A 24,216-nucleotide genomic window follows, 5' to 3' on the forward strand; every position below is an offset into this window, starting at 1 on the left:
AAGTAATCCACGAAGAGTGTGACAAAGTTATTGCAAGCCTTCAACACCTGCTGGAAGGAGAATTTTCAAAGGAAACTAAATCTGATGCAGGATCGCTACTGAACTCTATTCAACAGTTCCCGTTTATAGCTTTATTAAATTTTTGGTACTCAGTTTTATCATCAGTGGAGAAAGTCTCAAAACGTTTGCAGGATCCGAAAATGGGGTTCCATGAAGCTTCTTGTGATCTGAGAGGACTTATTCATATCTTGAATTTGAAGAATGACGAAATTATCCACAATGCAATAGATTTAGCCAATGAATATTGTAAAAATTGGGGAATACCAATTGCACGAACAAGGAGAAGAAGAATAATGCCTGGAGAGTCAGCAAGAGATAGTGTACTGACGGCACAAGAAGAAATGAATAGAGTAATGGTAGAGATTGTGAACAGATTAAAAACTGAAATTGAAGACCGCAGTGTCCGTCTTCAAAGACTCAGTGACCGATTTTCTTTTCTTCTGAACTTGAATTCAGTAGTGATTGAAAATGAACAAGAAAGAGAGAAATTAAAAAAGGAATGTTCAGACTTTGCAAATTATTATGACAATGATGTGGTTGCAATTCAGTTATATGACAAAATTATTGATTTTGTGATGCTCCTTCGAGCTGGAGGGAATAGAGTTCCCCCTGATCCTAAAGATTCTCTGGAGTCTTTACTGCAGTATGGGAGGGATGTCTTTCCGACGCTGTGTGTTTCATACAGATTACTGCTTACAATCGCATTTTCAGTTGCAAGCTGTGAAAGGTCATTTTCAAAACTGAAATTAATAAAAATATATCTGAGGTCTTCTATGTCACAGGAGCGACTGACCAACCTGGCTTTAATAAGCATTGGAAAAGAATTTCTCACAGCTGATGTAAAAAGTGAAGTAGTTCAGGTGTTTTGTGACAGGAGGTATCATTTGGGGAAAATAACTTAATAAATTTGATTGATTTATATTAAAATCGAATAAAGCGTTTATTTCATGTTTCATCTGTGTTTATATATTCAAAATGTTTTCCTTTCTCATAATATTTCTCAGTATATTAGGCCTTATACTTGGGTCTTTGGGGCATACAATCAAGATTTGCCCCGGGCATCACCAGACCTCTGCACGCCACTGATTGTAAGAACAACATCATTTGCAAATTTCTCCCCAAGCCACACACCATCCTGTCTCGGAACTTAAGAACACTGCTGTAGGATCAGATCCTGGCATTCCTTCCCAGCAACACCTACATTCCATGAAAGAATTTTTTTAAATCCCACTCCTCACCATTTTCCTGTAGCCCTACAAATATGTTACCTTCAGATAATTGTCTCGCAATGGAACCAAGCCCTAGTGCCGACTCACTGTTGGGCACTACATAATGAATCTGATACTTTAAATGTGGTGCCTAGCTGTCAGGTATCAGAAAAGTTGCTGATACTAATTGGTTTAATGTCAAAATTGGAAGTCCTGTAACAGAAAGTATCTCATTCCCTACTATGAATGCACTCAATTGAGAAAAACAAAATTTCCCAAAGAAAACATTTTTGCTCCTCATTGATGTTTTGTACTTACATTTATCCATATATCTGTTACTTCTTCATAAATAATGTGTGGATGAACAGTTTCTGGCACAGCCTCTACAAATTTAACCCGCTCTTTTTCATCCTTAGTTACAGGAATAAATAGTGACGTTGGGATCAAAACCAAACGAAGTCTCTGTTGAGGCCTATCGAGTAACACTGCCCAGGCACTAGAACAAAGAGAGAGAAAAGAAAGTTATTCACTGCTGTAATTTAGGTTCTCCAATGAGAGTCACTGGAACTAGAGTCTGTTTTTAGAGACAATAGGCTTATCAGGTCTAAAGAATTCACTCTTCCTGTCAAAAGTGCAATTTGCATGCTCTGTTCTCTCTCAACACCTGTCTTCATTGAATCTAATGTATACCTCATTGCTTAAGAATCCAAACATAGCATTGCATCAGACTGGGGTTCATATCTTTTTATTAAAACAGTAAAAAATATATACAAGGCCAAACGGTACAAACACTAATTTTGTGTTGGTGAAACAGGGTACCCTCCCCTCAGTACCAACTGAGGGAGGCTATGAAGGTTTGAGCATCAATACAAAATCTGCACGTTTCTTAAAATCTATTTTTCAATTTCTAATGTACTCAACTAAACAACTGCATTGATGCGACAAGATGGAAATAAATTGCACTGTCCACATATTTATAGAATAGAAAATGTCATGGCTGGAAGATTGGTCTGAGTCCAACTCAGGGGCATTGGGGCAGCACAGTAGCACATTGGTAACACTTTTGCTTTGCAGTGCCAGGGACCCGGGTTCGATTCCCAGCTTGGGTCACTGTCAATGCAGTCTGCATGTTCTCCCCGTGTCTGCGTGGCATTCCTCCGGGTTCTCCAGTTTCCTCCTACAAATCCTGAAAGATGTGCTTGTTAGGTGAATTGGACATACTGAATTTTCCCTCACTGTACCGCGCCGGAGTGTGACAACTAGGGGATTTTCACAGTAACTGTTAACGTAAGCCTACTTGTGACACTAATAAATATTATCTAATATATATATCCAATTTTACCAAGAGGATTGAAGTTCCTTCCTCATACACCCTTTCAGTAAGCTATTCCAAAAATGTAACATTTCTTAAAAAGATATCTGATTCTACCTATTTGCATCTTTTGCTCTCATTCTGTTGTCTCATGTCACATATGATTGACCTACTACAATCAAATGAAGTCCAAACCTGTATATTGACAATTGGCCAGGGGAACAGTGGCAACAGATAGTTCTTGCAAATTAAAGAGGACCGTGAAGAATATTGGTGGGGAGAAGCAGTTGAGGGGGCAAGAGACAGAATGCAGTGCTCATGTTGAATTTTGGGAGTACACAGATGTAATGCAATAATCTTTTCCTGAACAACAGATGATCAGACAAACTTTATATTTCTTATTTTTTTTAAATAAAGGAAAAGACATTGCTTCAACTACATGATAACCCGCACGGAGTGAAACGTACAAATTTCCATCTTTCGTCCATCCAGCTCGTGCTATGTACTCAATGCCGGGGAAAAGAATCTCAAATGGTTGAACCAGCTCTTTGTCTTGCGCATTCAGGATCTACCAAAGGAAAAATAACATTTGAGTTAAGATTAGTACGGTGTTCTGCCGTATCACGCAAGAGTGGTGAATAAAACACAGCACCGGGGAAGCAGAGCAGCGGCACGGTAGCACAGTAGTTAGCACTGTTGTCTCACAGCGCCAGGGACCTGGGCTTGACAACCGGCTTGGGTCACTGTCTGTGGGGAGTCTGCATGTTCGCTCAGTGTCTCCGAGGGATTGCTCCAGGTGCTCCGGTTTCCTCCCACAAGTGCCGAAAGACGAGCTTGTTAGGTGAACTGGACATTCTGAATTCTCCCTCAATGTACCCGACAGGCGCCGTGGTGTGGAGACTAGGGGATTTTCACAGTAACTTAATTCCTGTGTTAATGTAAGCCTACTTGTGACACTAATAAAGATTATTTCTTCGACCACAGTGTTAAGAGGTGGTGAAAAGGGCAGCATGTGGCACAGTGGTTAGCACTGGGCCTACAACGCTGAGGAACCGGCTTCGAATCCCAGCCCTGGGTCACTGTCCGTGTGGAGTTTGCACATTCTTCCCATGTCTGCGTGGGTTTCACCCCCACAACCCAAAGATGTGTAGGGTAGGTGGATTGGCCATGCTAAATTGCCCCTTAATTGGATACTCTAAATTTATATTGAAAAAAAAAGAGGGGGTGAGAAATCAGTTTGTTCTGTAAAACTTTATTGCTACTGGCAAGACTGACTAATATTAAAGTTTAGTTAAAAGACCACTTAATCCCATTGTCTGAAATTTCTCCTTTGCGTTTAAAAGGGAAGTGAAGAACAACAAAAATAGAATTTTGCTTCTTGTCTGCAGCCCAGTGAGAATAGTTTTGTCCTCCCATTTAATTTATTAATATCCCTTAGCTTTAAGCACCCCTAACAGATCATCGCTTAACTTTTAGTTTTCTAGTGAGTTCCACCTTGGTTTCTCTAGTCCTTCTCATAACCAAAGCCTCGTATCGCAGCTATCAACTTAATTAATTTCTTTCCCCTCTACAGACTTGGGCAGTACGCAGTGGTTAACACAGTTGCTTCACAGCTCCGGGTTCGATTCCCGGCTTAGGTCACTGTCTGTGCGGAGTCCGCACATTCTCCCCGTGTCTGCGTGGGTTTCCTCTGGGTGCTCCGAACGGCCTCCTTCTCCACTGTAAATTCTATAGTATCTTTCCTGGACTAGAATATTATGGTATCCTTCCTGGACTAGACTACTCAATACTGGACAATACTCTGTAACCTAACCAATGATCTGAGTAAGTTTAGAGTTATTTCTGTGCTTGAACAATATATTATTCATAAAAATTTGGGAACCAATACACTTTCATTTTTAGAAAGTTGAAGTTTAGCAGCTTGCCTCTTGCTTTTTCAACTTACTCTGCAGTTCCACTCCTTTTACATTTTTACCATTTGGCATACACTGATTTTTCATATTCTTCTTTCAAAAATCAATCCAAGGAGTATCAAAGTTGCTAAAAGCACAAAACGAATCACTGCCTTTCGGAGAAAGGGTGGTGGGGTGCAGTTCCACGGTATTCCATAATCTGAACCTCTCAATGTGAATAAATGTTTTTCATCATTCATAGGTTATCTGATACTTCATATATTAACGAATACTCACCGATCCATGGCTGTCTGCCCTGAACTCAGCGAGTTTAAGAGTTATCTTGGGATTCTTACTTCCTGCAAGTGAGATATTAAAAAATGTTAGCTCTGCAAAGTCCTAATGGAACTTAAAACCCTCCTACCACCGTGTAATTTCAATCATTTAATTATGTTACCAACAATTGAGACTTTGCTTACAAATTTTCCAAAGACATTAAAATGTCACTTTGAAAATAACATGTCTCAAAACCAGCAGCTCATTTTCAAACACGTTAACTGGACCTGTCAGGAATTGGAGATAAAAATAATTTCATGCTGGGCAGCAAACAATAACAGCAGCTTCAATAATCAGGAGAACATTAAAAAAAAGGGAAAACATACCTTAACTGAAAGTAAAACAATCTAGTTAATGAAAGTTTGGAAAGATTAATATCCAGAATATAACTGGGAAACGACCCTAAAGGTTTGGTTTTCAAAGTTATTTGGGTGCAATGATCAATGAAAATGTGATGAACAATTCATTTCATCTGCAATTGAAATCTAGCCAATTCTACTCAAGTGCTATCAGGATCATTTGCTTCCTCCAAGGTTCTACTGAGCCAGTATTTGAACAATCCTTTAGCCCTTACTTTAAAGCCCCCCCACACACTTTCAGTTCCTCTGCCACAGCTTTCAAATCAACGTCATCAACTGTTGCGAGGCAAGAACAGATAGGTCTTCTCCCTCCAAAAAACACCAAGCATAAAGTAGCCATGCTGACTTTTCACTGAACACTGCAAAAGTAAGCATGAAATCTTGTTTGTTTACATTTTGGAAAATTCCAATGTATTCCGTGTTTGATCATGCATGAGCCCCTGATTTGTTATGGTCTACGAAGAAATAAATTCCCCAGTGACCACTGAGAAGAACCGATGGACAAGATTCCATATTGTAAGACTTTTACTATAAAGAAAAAACAAGTTAATACAGATAAAACATTAACAGGCAACCCAACTAAAGAAAAAGGTACGATCGCATTAACTAACTAGCACAACCCAAGTATGTCTTACAAACCCCCTTCACTGTGCACCAAACTTTATGCAGATATGGGGCATTACAAGGACCGCCACATAGAGGCGCACTACTCTCCACCATGCCAGGTCAAGACTCCCAGTGTCATCTGACAATTGTCCCACGACCCGTTCAGGTTTTCTGGATGCGATTATCACCAGCAAGGCACACCATGGCTACTCTCCATTCCTTAAATCTTCAAGAGTCCTGTCTGTTCTGTTCCTATTCAACAGAAACTGAACTCTCCCAAGCATCCTTAACAGAGAACAGTTCACCTACTTCCCCACTGCAGTCTTTATCTCTGTATCTCAAACAACATTGTTCTTTTTCTGCACTGTACTTTGAAAATATGTTGAAATTGGAACCCAACTATTCAATGTGTTTCTGTTGGAGTTTCTCTCGCCATGGCAATCAAATCAAATGGGCATTACTTGAAGCTGAGGTGCTTATCGCAAATTCACCATTCTGTAAAGTTCCTCATTCCTAAGAGGTTGGAGAGTTTTTAATCACCCAAGCGCATTCTGCATATATAGCTTGTGTTATAAAAAGAGTTGACTGCATCATTACATCAGGGTGTCACTAAGCTGACAGCAGCACTTTCAGCACTCTGTTGTAGCCAGTTTTCACATGTATTCTATGAACAGCACAGCAGATTCAAAATGTTAGGTATATAGCTCCAGATTTCAGAGACTACAACTTTAATCCAAGTTAATTTCAAATGAGAAGGAAATTAATACCATTTCCACTAAATTTCAAACACTTAATTCCCTGATCTAAGATATAATTGAGCTAAAAAAAATAGCTGTCCCTTGTATAAATAATAAAGATATCACATTGTCATTATCTTATTAATCCAGGATATCCCAGATCATGGGTTCTACTTCTAACCTGTTCTTGGGTATCTATAGGTGTCAGCTTTTCTCTCTTCCAGTGCTGGGGAGGGCACATGAATGATCTCCACCTCAGATTCATCCACTTCTTCGTACAAAAGGTAGTACGTCTTTGCACCATCTGGACCTGCAAGCAACGCAAAAATGTTTTCATACCATTCAAGATGATGCTGAACATTGTATCTGGCCTCAGTCAGCTGCAGTAGTGTTTAGGTTTAAAGGAAAGAAAAACATGCATTTATACAACACCTTTCACAACATGTCACAAATGATTTTACAACCAACAGAGTACTTTGAAGTGCAGTTGCTGTTGTAATGTAAGAAATATTGACTTCTAATTTACGCACAGCTGGCTCCTAGAAAGAGCAGTAGGATAATGTCCTAGAGATATTGGCTGAGGGATAAATATTGATAAGGGAGAACTCCCTGCTTTTTTGATTGTGCCATGGGATGTTTTACATCCACCTAAGGACAGATAGTACGTTGGTTTAACACCTCATCCCAGTGCTAGATGGAGAAGGGAAATAGAATTATTGAAAGTATGGAATAAGGCTGTGAGGCCGAGCTGCGAGGCCGAACCACGAGGTCCGAGTTGTGACGTAAGAATACCTAACCCCAGGTGTTTACTATAAAGAAATGTGGATGATAAGGGACTAAGAGAGGCATTACCACTTACATGTGGAGAAGCTGGATCCATTACAGTCCTAGTCATGTGAAGAGTTCAAGGGCCAAGAGACACGGCAATAAGGAAAAGAAATTTAGGCAACATTTCTTAACAGGATGACTTCTGGAACACATTATCCCTGGAGCAATTGTGAGGAATGGTGTGTGGAAAGAGATGGAAATTAAAAATAAAACTTACATTTAAATAATGCATTTCACAACCACCTGATATGTTATGCAAGTGAGAGTATTTTTAAAGCGTTGTAACATAGAAGACACAGGAGACAAGTTCCCCAAAACAGCAATGCAGTAAGGGTCACATAATATGGGTGATATTGACTGAGGAATAAATATTGGTCAGGACACCAGGGATAACTGTTACTCTCCAAAGTAGTGTGATGGGATCTTTTTAAAGAAAAGCCATTGGGGATTAGTGGCTCTAATGACATCAGGGAAGTCTTCTGGACTCATTAAGTGCAATAGCTGCAGACCATTGTGGAGTTCCTTGGGGATTCGGAAAGAGTCGATGGGGAGGTAGGTATGGAGATCAAGAGGTTGGGGGGGTAGTTGGGGTAGCTGTTTGAGCTCCTGGGCAAAAGTCCTTCTGGGGACTTTTGGAAGTTCCATAGCACAACTTTGGGTACCTCCAGGGTATGACCTCCCGGAGATTAGAAATCACAGACCTAACTCGTCCTCGCTCCACAGATACTGCCTGACCTGAGTATTTGCAGCATTTTGGGTTATTATTTCGGATTACCAACATGCAGTATTCCGCTTTTCATTGGAGTACATAAGATATCAGAGCAGAATTAGTCAATTTGGCCCATCGAGTCTGCTTCGCCATTCGATCATGGCTCATATGTCATCCTGCCCCTCTTCCATAGCCCTTAAACCCATTACCAATTTAAAATCTGTCTAACTCCTCCTTAAAATTTACTTGCTATCCCAGCATCCACCGCATTCTGGGGTGGCGAATTCCACAGATTCACAACCATTTGGGAGAAGTAATTTCTCCTCAACTCCATTTTAAATTTGCTACCTCTTATCTAGAATGCCCCAGAAGAGGAAGCATCCGCTCCACGTCTACTTTATCCATACCTTTTATCATCTTGTATACCTCAATTTGATCTTCCCTCATTCTTCTAAACTCTGGAAAGTATGGGCCAAAACTATTCAATCTCTCCTCATACGACAAACCGCTCATCTCAGGAATCAACCTAATGAATCTCCTCTGAACTGCCTCCAATGCCACTTCATTCCTCCTCAAATAAAGGGGACCAAAACTGTGCACAATAGTCAGCGGGGGATACCGATAATGGGAATGATGGGTTTGAGTCGGTGAGGATGGATGTGAGGTTCAGGGGATGGGACGAGAGGGGGATTAAGGAAATGGAGGATTTGTTTCTTGGGGGGGCAATTCATGACCCTAGAGGAGTTGGGAGTGAAATATGAGGTGGCGCAGGTGGAAGGGTTTAGGTATATGCAGGCTTGGGACTTTGCAAGAAAGGTTTTCCCGACGGCGCCTGCCTCCTCGTTGCTGGAGGCGGTGCTGTCAGCGGGGGGGGGGGGTTGGAGAGGAGGGCCGTTCCGGCGATCTACGGGAGGAAGATAGGGTGTCCATGGAGGAGATTAAGGGGAAGTGGGAGGAGGAGCTGGGGGGGGGGGGGGGGGAAGAGGAGGTGATACTGGGAAAGGGACTGTTGCATGTGGATGTGGAGCCCAATCCTTTAGAAGCCATATTGGGCATGTTGGATTGGCCCAAGTTGCAGGCAGGAGCGGGGGCAGCTGTGTTAGCATTCGCCTCACTGACTACTCGTAGGCAGGTCTTGTTGGGGTGGAGGTCAGCTTCTCCGCCCTGTGCCTCAGCGTGGTGCGGAGACCTGCTGGAGTTTTTGACCCAGGAGACGATTAAGTTCAAGCTGGGGGGTGGGGGAGGGCGAGAGGAGGGGTTCATTCATCGTGCACTTTCAGGAGTTGGTTAGTTTGATAGTTTGGGGTGGGGGTGTTTCAGTGTTTGGGTGGGATTATTTTTGTATTGCTGGGGTTTTTTTCTTCTTTTAGATGGTGAAAATGGTGAAAATTTGACGAGTAAAAATACTTTTTTTAAAAAACTTTGAATTGGTGCACTGAATGAATTACGAGTACAGAATGGAGCTAAACAAACAGTTTGAATTAAGCTTTACAGTGTCCAAGAGCAAAAGCTGTAGGAGACCTCCACTTACAAACTTGAGGCTAAAAAAGACCCAATAAGAGCATATTCCCTGTTGAGTTTAATCTTTCATCGATTGCAAGAACACAGAGTACTGCAGCCAAAGTCATACCTTCAGTTCCTGTAGGACACCACCAGTAACCGGTAAACCTATCAAATTCTTCCTGTATTACAAAAGTTGCTACTCCTGCAGATTTACAGTCTTCTATTACATTAGGTAATCCTGAAAAAGAGAACATTCTGGTCACATTACATTCTCCTGTACAATTTAATATCGTCATATAACTTGGAGACAGTGTAAATTCAAAATGGGCACTTTTCCTGAAAACAAAATGGAGAAGGAACATTTACGGATTTGAGAAGCAAGGTGACTTTTTTTCTGTCAATCTATACAGAATTACACAAGGACTTTGAGCTAATCTTCACATCTGGAAAAATCATTAAAATGCAAAAAAAATTCTGGGATGTTTGGGAGGCCAATAGACAAATACTTTGGTCACATGACAGAAACTGAGTTTTCCAACGAGGACTTTTAATAAAGCACATTTTTGAAGCAGCAAGGGAGAGAAAGATCCAGACCAGTGAAGGAACAGGACCTTGCCTCAGAATCATCAGCAGGCTGAGAATTCAGGCTGGCATTTAACTATTTAGTTGAGGAACAAACCAAGTTTTTAACTACAGGTGTTTGAGAGCATCCTGACTGGAGTGGAGCAAGAGAAACCAGCAAGCAATAAGCCACGGCAAATTTATCTCCTCCAACTTCCAGATTCCATTTTTCTGTGGACCACAAAAAGGATTAAAGGCCTGCACCACTTTAAGACTTATCTCAGAAAAAGCAATGCGACAGAGAGCTATGAAGTTGTCAGGCTGAAGTGCATGCAACTTTTTTTTTTGTAATCACAATATATGCATACCCAGATGAGTGGGTGTGGTTTCAAAATGGGTGTTGGATATTAGGGAAATGTACATGTTTCATGCTCGCTATTATACATTAATGTTTGCCACATCATAATCATGGCAGCTAAACTGGATCAAAGCCTGGTTCGAGGTCATGACACTTCAAAAACAAAGTTCGTTACCTGAAGCACCTGAGAAGACTAATTTTAAGGAATTATGCAAGTTTATGAAGCAGAGTATAAAACTTCTTGATATATAATAGATTGAAATTGACTTGAGGCTCTACAGGCAGCTCAGACAGTCACTGCACTTATTTTGTTGTCGATCCAATAGATTAGACTTAATCCCTGGTTGACTTGGATTTAATTCAGAATAAGTACATCACTAATGGAGCTGAGTTAGAAGATAGTGGATTCAAGTTCCTTCATGGGATAACATCATTCCATCACAATCTTGACTTATTCCTTGTAGATGGTGGACAGTCTCTCTGACCAGTTCTTGTAGCCACAGTATTTATATGGCTAGACCAGTTCAGTTTCTTGTCAATGGTAATCCTCAGGATGCTGACATCCATGAATTGAACAAGTTTGGACAGATATTCAAATGCTATTAGGCACTGAGTGCAGAATTATCTGAGACCCTTTCCTTGCATTTCTGTGACAGAACTGAAGAACCATGAATGCATCTTAAAGACAAAGAAGCCTTCAAGTATCTTGGTTAAAATGTCCTACTCGACTAGTTTAAAAGTCTTACTCAACTAGTCTCATTCAACTAATGCTATTAGCAGATTAACAATCATTCATTCTTATGGAGTGCTGTTGATGCAGAACAGCTACAAAGCAGCAGCCACTGATGTTAAACTAATTAATGTCCAAAGAGCTTTAATATCATAAGGACAGCACCGTAAATAAACAAGGAACTTGAGACAAAGTTCTTTAACCAGAGATCGGTTAAATATTGAACTCATTGTCTTGTTATGCTCTTGGCATAGCAGAAGCGGCTTCCTTGATGTGCACTCTGACAAAGGAAGGTTCAGACGTGGAGATAATTTCAACACGTTTATTAAACTATTTACAATTCTCCTACTCGGATTTGCCACTACTGTTAATCCTTCTATAGCTACTCAGACTGACAAACCAGTCTGCTACAATCCACGTGGTGGTGTGATATTGAATCAACCCTGTGTCTGTACTCACTGAATGTCTCCACTGGAAAGAGGAAGATCATGTGTGCTGTGTCCTTTATATATGGGTTGGTGTAATGCCCCCCTGTGGTAGTGTCAGCTGCGTGTATCGTGAATGCCCATTGGTCGTGTCCTATCTTACTGACCTATTGGTTGAGTATCTGTGTGTCATGTCTCTGGTGCTCCCTCTAGTGTCTAGCTAGTCTACGTGTACTTACATTAACCCCTTGTGTATCCACAGTGTTGCACATCACCACATCCCCCCTTTTTTCGTGTTACATATTTTCTGTGCACTGTTAAAGAAGATTGAACAAAAAACAGGTAGACAAGCGATGCTCTGTACAAGTTATGATAACAGTCATTAAACAATAAGCCCAAATCATATAAGTCAGTCCAAAACCCATCAATTATCATGGTCGAATGTCTTTCTTGTTGGGTTGGTGAGTTAGTGATTTTGATGGTGGCATGTCCTTGTGAACGCCATCAGTGTCCCGGTGCATAAGGAACCAAGAAGTGGTCAAATCACTTTGTTGTCTGATTTGGAGTCTTTTTTTTCCTTCCGATGCTTGTGATAGCGATGTTGGATGGCATCTGTCCTGAAAGACAGGTTGCCTGTTGGTAGTGCAGCACATGTGAATTGGGAAGATGCATCATCCTGCCATGGTATGTCATTGTACTGAGCTGAGCAGTAACAGTGTCACGCATGGGCAGAGTTGTACCATGTCGTACTAGTCGTAGTTCCATTGGTGTAGTCTTTGTCGTTGTCTTTGATATGGTTTTCATAGGTTGCGATGTTGTGTTGGATGGTTCTGTTGTTGCGTTCGCTGCGCTCAAGAACCACACTCTTGTGGATAATACGAGTCCTTCACACAGTTACTCGTGTCAGCGTGCTTTGTGGCATTTGCTGCTTTCTTGAGCGTGCCGTCACGGAGTCTGCGGCGCTCCCCGTCTGGAGTCATGCCCGGCTTACTTGAATCAGCTCTGGTTTTTGGTTGCTCCCCATCTGGAGTCTGGTCTGTGTCACCCGAGTCAGTTTTGGTTTGTCGATGCTCCCCGTCTGGAGTCATAGCAGGTTCACTGGAGTCAGCTGAGATTTCTTGATGCTCCCCGTCCGGAGTCAAAACATTCAGGAATGCATTTGCTTGTGGAGAGGCTCGAGCGAATGAGGTTTGAAGTAACGTGGTGTCACCGGAGTCACCAGTAGTCTCACTGTGATTGTCGAGTGCCTCTGTACACACTAGCTGAGGCCTGTCACATTGCACATCTTGTATGGGAAGTGGGATGCTGTCGTCACTTGTCTCACATACAGTGGGTAGAGCCTCAGTAGCTTCTTGTTGTTCACTTGGGCTGGGTAGACTGTCAGAGTCTTCTTCTTGTGGCTCAAACAATGTGGGTGGACTGTCATAGTCGCTTTGTTATTCACTGGAACGTGATAGACTGTCATAGTCTTCTTGCTGTGCACTTGAGCATGGCAGACTGTCATAGTCTTGCTGTTGCTCACTTGAGCGTGGCAGACTTGCATCGTCTGCTGCTGGTTGCTCAGAGGTGGTTGCTGGACCCTCATGGTCTTGTTCGTGCAAGGACTGCGCTTTGGAGTCTTGCGTTGCTTCTATCGTGGAGGCTGTCCACGAGCTCGCTGTGGAGGCTTGTACCGCTCTCTGTCTCTTGGTGTCAGGCCACAGCATAATCCTGCACTCACGAGTCGGGATGTCGTATATGTTAGGCTGAAGATCCTCAAATCCGAAAAACTCGTCATCGGGGTCTTGAATGTAAAACATGTCTAGTTGTGGTTTGGATTTGGTACTGGGGTAGCCCCCCCCCCCCCCCCCCCTGAGTCGCCCCCCCCCCCCCCCCCCCCCCCTGAGTCGTAGTCTTCTAGGACCATATCATCACTTTTTGTGTCGGAGCTGTCATTGGGCTCGTGATGTCCAGAGAAGAAATAAAGGTCGGTGTCATAGTATTCAAGGACTGTATCATCTCGCTGTGCGGTGCTGACTGCTTGTTGCAGGGTTCTGCGGAGGTTACTTTAAGCTACTAGTTGAATTTCAGGCACTGTGCTGTCATTCCAGATGAAAGAATCTTGTTTTACGGCTTTAAGAGGTTTTTTTCGTGTTTTGGGACATTTCCCCTTTAAGTGGGCATGGTCCTGACGTCACGAAGCGTGTGACGTCGGTCGTAGGAAGCGATTGCGCATACCGCTGTTCCTGTACTGGGGGCCACTGTTCTGTGCGCTTCTATCTAACTGCGCATGTGCAGTACCTTTACCAAGATGGCCGCGATCAGAATTGTCGTTCTCTGCTCCGGGATCTCGGCCTCGTGGTAGGTACTGGCGCCTCTCTTACCATTTTCTGTTGGTTTGATTGTGTTTTCCTCACAGTATTTACCGAATTTGTCCAGGACTGCATGGAAGTCGCTCCTGTTTTGCCCTTTGGAGAACTTGAATGTTTTAAAGATTTCTTCTGCTCTGGCACCGCCGATGGTGGGCAGAAGTTCTGTCTTTTCAGCATCGGCCACATCTTGTAGGTCGGCTGCTACCAGGAAGATCTCAAACCTTTGCCGAAATGCCTGCCAGTTTTTGTGGAGATTATCGTGGCACTTGAGGCGCTGCGGAACCGGGATCTCGATCATCTTGCCTGGGTGTTGTTGCTGGTTGTCACTGTTTGCTGAGTTGTAGCTATATGGATTGAGACAGTTATTCACTGGTACCATGTCTTGTTATGCTCTTGGCGTAGCATAAGCGGCTTCCTTGATGTGCACTCTGACAAAGGAAGGTTCAGACGTGGAGATAACTTCAACACGTTTATTAAACTATTTACAGTTTTCCTACTCGGATTCGCCACTACTGTTAATCCTTCTATAGCTACTCAGACTGGCAAACCAGTCTGCTACAATCCACGTGGTGGGTGTGGTATTGAATCAACCCTGTGTCTGTACTCACTGAATGTCTCCACTGGAAAGAGGAAGATCATGTGTGCTGTGTCCTTTATATATGGGTTGGTGTAATGCCCCCCTGTGGTGATGTTACCTCTGTGTGTATCATGAATGCCCTTTGGTCGTGTCCTATCTTACTGACCTATTGGTTGAGTGTCTGTGTGTCATGTCTCTGGTGCTCCCTCTAGTGTCTAGCTAGTCTACGTGTACTTACATTCTAACCCCTTGTGTATCCACAGTGATGCACATCGAACATAACAGCGCAGTACAGGACCTTCGGCCCTCGATGTTGTGCCAACCTGTGAAACCACTCTAAAGCCCATCTCCACTATTCCCTTATCATCCATAATATTTATCCAATGACCATTTAAATGCCCTTAATGTTGGTGAGTCCACTACTGTTGCAGGCAGGGCAATCCACGCCCTTCCTACTCTTGAGTAAAGAACCTATCACCACACTCATTACAGGCAATTGAAAAAACCAGCACAGATACATTTTAAGAGCAAGCTAGATAAAGGAAATGTGGATGAGGGTTTGATGAAGGAGAGTGGGAAGAGGCTCATGTGGACTGGAAATATCAGCAAAGAACTGCTGGACCAAATGGCCTCTTTCTCGGTTGTAAACAATATGTGATATCATCACAACTACAACAGCTGTGGTGATCTTATAGTTGACCTTCAGGTGCAATAAATATGTAGGGCACCTACTTTTGACCATCCAAAGTTTGTTCTAATAGTAATTTTAATATCATCTTAACTCTCTCTCTTCTCCCCACGCTCCTGGTGCCCCCTTATCCTTAAAGACGATAATGATGCAGACTTGGGTCAGTTATGAATAGTGTCCTCTTGATTATATTAAAAGGTTTTAATCCACAGAACTCCAACCTTGAGCAGGAGAGACAAGAAAACTTGGGGCAAATTAATCATCTTTTCCCCCACAATTCCAACTAGTCAATTCCCTCAAAACTAGTTTGAAATTGGCTTCAATATAAATACAATGATGTGTAAAACAGCTCCATTAGAATTTTAACTTAATTATCTGCTGCACTTGGTTTAAAGTAAAATTGATTTCTGCAGAAAAAGCTTTGCTATGTCGATAAGGTGAACTGTACAGCTCCTGGGACCAAAAAGGGCCTCGTTAAACCACTTCCCGAGACCAATTGACAACATTTATTGTCTAGAACAGATTTTTACTACCCAATAATGAACAGTCTTACCTTTATGGCAAAATGTTAATCGCTTCTCCTCACCAGATCCAATGTTTACTATCCACAAGTCATTGTTATTTACAAATGAGATGAAGGACTGGTCTCCAGGACATATCTTAGGATCCATCCGAGGACCTGAACAACTTGTCTTAATCTCCACTGGCTTCATTGGCGATATCTGTAAAAGAACAGATGTCCAGCTAGTAAAGAAAAATGAACAAATTGCATTCACTATGGCAGAGAAAAATGGTGCTGGCCGCAATAGTTCAGCTAATACAAATATAATGATAACCTTAATTAGTAAGACTCACAAGACTGGCAAATATTTAAGATTCCATATGGATCCATTCCACTTTCTTAGAGAAATTTCCTCTCATAATACTTGATCTTTGTTCCACCCCAATGTTCTCTCCACAAGTGTGTTCCAATCATGCTCCCTACTGTCTCCCCAACATTTATAGTGCTCACCCGGAGTGGGGCAAAGGAAAAGGCTGCAGCAGCTCCCCAAGAAAAGCGGGGGAAGAAGGACAAAATGGAGGCCGGCGGAACACCCGAGGACTGGTGGAAGTGGGCGCAGGAGCAGCAAGCTGCTCTTCTGCGCTGTTTTGCGGAGCTGAAGGCTGAGTTGCTGGACTCCCTGAATGCGACTACCAACAGGCTGCTTGAGACCCAGGCGGCCCAGGAGGTGGCCATTCGGGAGTTGCAGCAGCAGGCCGCTGAGCGGGAGGAGGAGGCCGTGGACCACATGGGGAAAGTGGAGTTGCACGAGGCACTACACAAAAGTGGCAAGACCGCTTGGAGGAGCTGGACGTTCGCACGAGGTGAAAGAATTTGAGGATCCTGGGCCTGGCGGAGGGGTCGGATCTTCCGTCTTATGTGACCACGACGTTGAGCTCGTTGATGGGAGCGGGGTCCTTCCATTTGCCCCTGGAGCTTGAGGAAGCCCACAGAGTGCTGGCCAGGAGGCCCAAGACAAATGAGCCCCTGTGGGCGGTGCTGGTGCAGTTCCATCGATTCAGCGACCGGCAGTGTGTGCTGCGCTGGGCCAAGAAAGAGAGGAGCAGCAGGTGGGAGAATTCGGTAGTGCAAATCTACCAGGACTGGAGTACGGAGGTGGCTAAGCGGCGGGCCGGGTTCAACCGGACGAAGGCGGTGCTGCATGCCAGGCAGGTCAAATTAGGAATGCTGCAGCCTGCGCGTCTGTGGGTGACATATAAGGACCGGCACCACTACTTCGAGTCCCCGGAGGAGGAGTGGGCCTTTGTACAGGCGGAGAAGCTGGACTCGAACTAGGGTCTGAGGGCACACTATGGTCGTTGCTGTTTTTGCTGTTGCTGTTTTGTAATTTTGACATGTTTTTTCTATGCTGGTTTTTTGCTCTGTTTCCGGGTGGGTCTGTTGGGTATGGTTTTGGGTTATGTGGGGAATGTTGGGGGTTTGTGTTTTTTATTTTCTCTTCTGCACGGGGCTGGGGGTTGGGGTGAAACTGGATTTCGGGGAGCTGCGTCAGAAGGGTGGGGTGTGGCAGTATGAAAGCGCGGGCTTTCCTCTGGTTTCCCGCGTTGCGGGGCAGGGGGGGTGGAGCTGCCGGTGGAGGCGTGGCCTCTACTGGTTTTTCTCGCGCTGAAGCGGTGCCAAGGGGGTGTGGCAAGAGGGGGATGACCCCATGTCGGGAGGGGACGGGTTTTGGCGGGAGTTGCCGGGGTCAGCAGAAGTCAGCTGACTCACGGAAGTACCATGGAGGGTGCGTCGCGGCTAGGAGGGGTCCTAGCCTTGGGGGGGGAGAGATACCGGGTTGCTGCTGGAATGGCCAGGAAGGAGCTGGTGTGGGCCTGGGGGGTAGAGGTGAGGCGTTATCGCCATAGGGAACGGGGTCGGGCGGGGCGCGCTGGCCTGGGGCGAGCAGTCGATGAGCTATGGCTAGCCGGCGGGGGAGGGGGGTGGGTTGCCCTCTGATCCGGCTGATCACCTAGAACGTGAGGGGGCTGAATGGGCCGGTTAAGAGAACTAGGGTATTTTCTCATCTGAAGGGGCTGAAGGCAGACGTGGCTATGCTCCAGGAGACCCACTTGAAGATGGCGGACCAGGTTCGTCTGAGGAAGGGGTGGGTGGGGCAGGTTTTTCACTCAGGATTAGACGCGAAGAACCGGGGGGGTGCCGATTCTGGTGAGGAAGAAGGTGGCGTTCGAGGCGTCTGAGGTGGTGTCGAACAAGGAGGGCAGATATATTATGGTGAAGGGTAGGCTGCAGGAAGAGAAAGTGGTGCTGGTTAATGTATATGCCCCGAATTGGGATGATGCTGGCTTCATGAGGCGCATGTTGGGCCGCATTCCGGACCTGGAGGCAAGGGGCCTGATCATGGGGGGAGACTTTAACACAGTACTGGATCCCACACTGGACCAGTCCAGTTCAAGGACGGGTAGGAGACCGGTGGCGGCCAAGGTGCTGAGGAGATTTATGGACCAGATGGGAGGGGTGGATCCCTGGAGGTTTGGGAGGCCGAGGGCACGGGAGTATTCCTTTTTCTCTCATGTCCACAGGGTTTATTCCCGAATAGATTTTTTTCGTCCTGAGCAGGGGATTGATCCCGAAGGTGCAGGATGCCGAGTATTCGGCCATAGCAATTTCAGACCATGCTCCGCACTGGGTTGATCTGGAGATGGGGGAGGCTCGGGCCCAGCGCCCGCTATGGCGCCTGGATGTGGGGATGCTGGCTGATGTGTGTAGGAGGGTCCGGGGAAGTATTGGGGGGTATCTTGATACCAACGACACGGGGGGAGGTCTGGGTGGGGATGGTCTGGGAGGCTCTGAAAGCAGTGATCCGGGGGGAGCTGATTTCCATCCGGGCCCATAGGGAAAGGAGGGAGAGGGAGAGACTGGTGGGGAGCACCTGGATGTGGATAGGAGGTACGCAGAGGCACCGGAGGGGGGTTTGCTGGGGGAACGGCGTAGTTTGCAGGCCAAGTTCGACTTGTTGACCACCAGAAAGGCGGAGACACAGTGGAGGAGGGCGCAGGGCGCGGTATATGAGTATGGGGAGAAGGCGAGCAGGATGTTGGCGCATCAGCTCCGTAGGCGAGATGCGGCTAGAGAAATTGGTGGAGTGATGGATAAGGGTGGGAATGTGGTGCAGAAGGGGGCAGAGGTAAACAGGGTCTTTAGGGACTTCTACGAGGAACTAGTCAGGGGATGTGGTCAAATGCAGTCAGGTAAGGCGCCGGATGGGTTCCCGGTGGAATTTTATAAAAAGTATGCGGATCTGGTGGGCCCCCTGTTGGTGCGAGCCTTCAATGTGGCATGGGAGGGGGGGTGGCTTTGCCCCCGACGATGTCGCGGGCGCTGATCTCTCTGATCCTGAAGCGGGATAAGGACCCCTTGCAGTGTGGATCATACAAGCCTATCTCGCTCCTCAATGTTGCTGGCGAAGATCCTGGCCACCAGGATGGAGTGCTGTGTGCCAGGGGTGATACACGAGGATCAGACAGGATTTGTCAAGGGACGGCAGCTCAACGCGAATGTGCGGAGATTGCTAAATGTTATTATGATGCCGGCGGTGGAGGGGGAGGCGGAGATAGTGGTGGCGCTGGATGCAGAGAAAGCGCTTGATAGAGTTGAGTGGGGGTACCTGTGGGAGGTGCTGGAGCGGTTCGGATTCGGGGAGGGGTTCATCAAATGGGTGAGGTTGCTCTACGCGGCTCCGATGGCGAGTGTAGTTACCAATGGAAGGAGATTGGAGTACTTCAGGCTCAACCGTGGGACCAGGCAGGGGTGCCCCCTGTCCCCCTTGCTCTTTGCATTGGCGATTGAACCTCTGGCTATGGCGTTGAGGGAGTCAGGGAGGTGGAGGGGTCTGGTGCGGGGCGGGGAGGAACATCGGGTATCGCTGTATGCGGACGACCTGCTGTTGTATGTGGCGGACCCAGATGGGGGAATGCCGGGGGTGATGGAGCTGTTGGCGGAGTTTGGGAGCTTCTCTGGCTATAAGTTAAATCTAGGCAAGAGTGAGGTATTTGTAGTACACCCGGGTGATCAGGAGGAGGGAATTGGGAGGCTCCCGTTTAAGAGGGCAGTGAAGAGTTTCAGATACCTGGGGGTGCAGGTGGCCAGGAGTTGGGGGACTCTCCATAAGCTTAATTTTACCAGGCTGGTGGAGCAGATGGAGGAGGAATTTAAAAGGTGGGACATGGTGCTGCTATCGCTGGCGGGTAGAGTGCAGTCCGTCAAAATGACGGTTCTCCCGAGGTTCTTGTTCCTCTTTCAGTGTTTGCCCATCTTTATCCCTAGGGCCTTTTTTAGGAGGGTGACTAGCAGCATCATGAGCTTTGTTTGGGCGCATGGGACCCCGAGGGTGAAGAGGGTCTTCTTGGAGCGGGGTAGAGATGGTGGGGGGCTGGCGTTACCCAATTTCCCGGGGTATTATTGGCCGGCCAATGTGTCGATGGTGCGCAAGTGGGTGATGGAGGGGGAGGGGGCAGCATGGGAACGGATGGAGAGGGCGTCCTGTGGAGATACAAGCCTGGGGGCCCTGGTAACGGCGCTGTGGCCGCTCCCTCCTACGAGGTAGACCACGAGACCAGTGGTGGCGGCTACCCTCAAGATTTGGGGTAGTGGAGGCGACATAGGGGAGAAGTGGGGGGCTCAATGGAGGCTCCGTTAAGGGGGAACCATTGGTTTGTCCCGGGGAACATTGATGGGGGGGGGGTTCCAGGGCTGGCACAGAGCGGGCATCAGACAGCTGAGGGACCTGTTCACTGATGGAAGGTTTGCGAGCCTGGGGGAGTTGGAGGAGAAATTTGGGCTCCCCCCGGGGAACATGTTCAGGTATCTGCAGGTAAAGGCGTTTGCTAGGCGGCAGGTGGAGGGATTCCCTTCGCTTCCCGCGAGGGGGGTGAGTGACAGGGTGCTTTCGGGGGTCTGGGTTGGGGAGGGGAAGGTATCTGATATCTACAAGGTAATGCAGGAGGTGGAGGAGGCGTCAGTAGAGGAGCTGAAAGCTAAGTGGGAGGGGGCACTGGGGTACGGATCGAAGATGGGACATGGGCTGATGCCCTGGAGAGGGTTAACTCTTCCTCCTCATGTGCGTGGCTTAGCCTCATCCAATTCAAGGTGCTGCACCGGGCCCACATGTCCGGGTCTAGGATGAGTAAGTTCTTTGGGGGCGAAGATAGGTGTGTCAGGTGTTTGGGGAGTCCAGCGAACCATGCCCATATGTTCTGGGCATGCCCGGCACTGGAGGAGTTCTGGAAGGGGGTGGCGAGGACAGTAGGATCCAGGGTCAAGCCAGGCTGGGGACTCGCTATTTTTGGGGTTGGGGTGGAGCCGGGAGTGCAGGAGGCGAAAGAGGCCGGTGTGCTGGCCTTTGCGTCCCTAGTAGCCCGGCGGAGGATCTTGCTACAGTGGAAGGAGGCGAGACCCCCAAGCGTGGAGACCTGGATCAACGACATGGCGGGTTTTATTAAGCTAGAGAAGGTCAAATTCGCCCTGAGAGGATTGGTACAAGGGTTCTTTAGGCGGTGGCAACCTTTCCTCGACTTTCTGGCTCAACGATAGGGTATGGGGTCAGCAGCAGCAGCAACCGGGGCGGGGGGGGGGGGCGGGGGGGGGGGGGGGGGGGGGGGGGGGGGGGCGACGACGACGATGACTATGTTTGCTTATTTAATTTTAATTTATTTTTAAGTTTTCTTGTTATTTACTGGGTTTGGGGGAGTGGGGGTGTGATACATGCGTTGATACGGTCTTGGGGGTGTTACAGTTATTATGGGGTTATATTGTTGCTTTTCAGTGTTTGTTGTTATATTTTCTGTAAAAAATTCCAATAAAATTTATTTAAAAAATTTTTTTAAATCAAAGTCAATCACTGTGAGACCTCAAAGAATGCAAACAATGTGCCCAGTCCTAACACTGACTGGAAAGAGCAAAAACAATCTGATCAGACATACAAGAACCTGACCGCCAGTGACTCCACCATCAACAACTTTGTACTTACATTAAAACCATTTGTCCCTCCATCCTTACAATAGAAAAGACTATTGCTAGCTTGGAAGAGAAAAAGTCCACTATCCCCATGATAGTCATATGAGGTAATTCCAAATGTCCCGAGGCGCTTCCTCTCACGCAGGAGCTCCTCTTCCCGCGAGTACATTCCATGGTGTGGAGTTGCCTGAAGAAAACCACAAGAACAAAGATGAGGATGAGCAACTATTGGCAGAACTATCGTGCACTAATTGGAGGTTACTAAAAACAATCCGAAAACCTGTCCATCTCTCACCTCGGGCATGCTAATTTTATACATCAGTATGTACATGTTCAAAACTACTTATATTAATTAAAACTATCAACAATGTGCAGGGAATGGCTTGGATGATTTGGGAGTCTGCCTACCTTTTACTTTCAGAATTAGAATAAGATAGTAAAGCGGCCAAGGTACTGAACTAGCCAGCTAGAGGTTAAATTTTACTACAAGATGTGAACTGAACTCAATGACACTGACATCAAATGAGTATCAACGCTATTGAAGTTATTAAAGTTCAACTTATTCACTAATACCCTGGAGAACTGTAACTGCACTACCACGCTTCATAACTGGCTTTTAATTCACTCTGAAATGGCCTAGGACAATTGGTAGGAAATCCAGTACCTTGAGGGAACAAGAAGGAGCAATAAATGTCACCTTGCCAGAGAACAAAAAACATACTTCCAAGATCATGTTTTGGCGCAGAAGTCTGATAACCAGAAATTCAGCTTAAGCAAATATTTGATCAGTCTCCTTGACTGGCTGCTGGTATAAAACAGGATATTACTCAGCTCAGGCAGTGTAGCCCTTGGTGACCCATTCAAGAGCAGCATTGGCAGAGAGACTGCAGCAGCAGGTTTCCTACCCCTCAAGTGCAAAACGGTGTGCAACACAGGGGCTTCAAGAGGGAAATAAAGTTCCTGAAAAACTAGGCAAAAGTATGTGTTGTGATTTGTGGACCTAGGAAAGATTAAATATATTAAAGGCTTGGGAGATGTCATGAAATAACATTGGAAATGCCAATAAAGCTGTTCCTTTGCACACAGCAACCTGAACCCCTCTGTGGAATTTAAAAAAATGAAGCTAGCAATTTAGCAATAACGTCTTTAATTGTCATAAGCCAATGTTCTCCGCTATTTTATCACATGGGTTTCTCCCACCCTACTCAAATAGCCTCCTGTCAACACAAAGAAACTAAGATACACCTCACTTGCAGAAAATACTAAGTCACAAAGCAACAACTAACACAATACAATCAACAGTTTCTCTTCACTTGGATAACTATTGCAAGAATAACTATTGTAATTCTTTTCGATTAACAATAATTACCGAGACATTTTCTTGCCATAAAACCATTTTAAAAATCAATTAACAAAAATACAATTCTGCAACATCTGAGTGATAAGGTGTTGGAACTCAATCATTCAGAATTCTAATTCATCAGGATCAATACCTTTTAAATTATATAATTAACTATTAGATTAACTTAAGGAAAGTGAAGCTACATTTTGAGAGCTTCAGCATTGACACATCAGTAACTTGTGTAGTAACATTGCAGCTTTGGTGAATCTCAGAGTTGTGGGTTTTGCTGACTGGTTAAGGGACCAAATTAAAGGTTTCTCATTCCAAACTAGTGACAGCAGGTTTTAAAGGTACAAATTTTGTGTGAAGTAGCAGAATATGTAATATTGACCATATCTGGCTGAGGAATTGTTTGGTCCTGGTCATTTTTAACATCTGAACTTTTTTGGCAAGTGTTTTGAATACGGTTGCAATTGCAAAAAGTGTTCTTTACATTTTACGTTTGTGAATTTGGCACAGTCAATCCTTAGATTGATACACAATTTGAAAAGTTGAATTCACAGAGCAAAGATAGTCTTACTGAGCCGAATAGATAAAAGACAAATGTGGTAAATATTACAGAAATCTATTTAAAACAGGAGGAGGTGGCCAGCGACTTGAATGCAGCCCCTTTGTCAGCACTGTTTAGCTGCTGGTGGGCCTGCAGTGTCGTTAAAATACTCCATGTTCATGGATATTTTGAAATCACCGCTGTGGTGATTATGCCTATGGGCTATATCATAGTTGAAAGGTTTGCAATCTCCAACCAGCAGATGGCGGTACAGACACACCATGTGGTCTCTAGACCAAGGTCATGTGGCTCATATTAGGGGAGATACATCCCGCCATCTGGAGAAGACTGAGGGGGTAATAAGACATACATCTGAATGGTCAGTGCTAGGTGCAGGTTCCAGAGGAGCAGACTTCATGATAACGTGCTTTGTATCGGATTGCTATCTTGCCACACGAGATTCAATAAAAGATTCTGGTTTGGAGAGGTCGCAGTGTTTGGTGAATTCCTTTGTGAAGTATAAAGGCCCAAACACAACATGGTACCACGAGTGCTGAAGATTTAAAG

At 45.3% G+C, this 24,216-nt stretch overlaps 1 protein-coding gene across 6 annotated transcripts in view; it reads right to left on the reverse strand.

The window, feature by feature from the left end:
* The window catches only part of dpp9 (dipeptidyl-peptidase 9), a 111,569-nt gene that overhangs the window by 39,559 nt on the left and 47,794 nt on the right, over nt 1–24,216 (reverse strand). For all 6 annotated transcript variants that reach the window (XM_038776655.1, XM_038776657.1, XM_038776658.1 and 3 more), the window contains 7 exons: nt 21,771–21,944; nt 15,794–15,962; nt 9,678–9,788; nt 6,692–6,820; nt 4,770–4,831; nt 3,048–3,148; nt 1,587–1,764 (listed from right to left, as the gene is read on the reverse strand). In XM_038776655.1, coding sequence (XP_038632583.1) covers nt 1,587–1,764; nt 3,048–3,148; nt 4,770–4,831; nt 6,692–6,820; nt 9,678–9,788; nt 15,794–15,962; nt 21,771–21,944 — 924 coding nt within the window. The remainder of the gene's footprint in view (nt 1–1,586; nt 1,765–3,047; nt 3,149–4,769; nt 4,832–6,691; nt 6,821–9,677; nt 9,789–15,793; nt 15,963–21,770; nt 21,945–24,216) is intronic.

The sequence above is a fragment of the Scyliorhinus canicula genome, chromosome 18, assembly GCF_902713615.1.
Source record: "Scyliorhinus canicula chromosome 18, sScyCan1.1, whole genome shotgun sequence".
Classification (NCBI taxonomy): domain Eukaryota; kingdom Metazoa; phylum Chordata; class Chondrichthyes; order Carcharhiniformes; family Scyliorhinidae; genus Scyliorhinus; species Scyliorhinus canicula.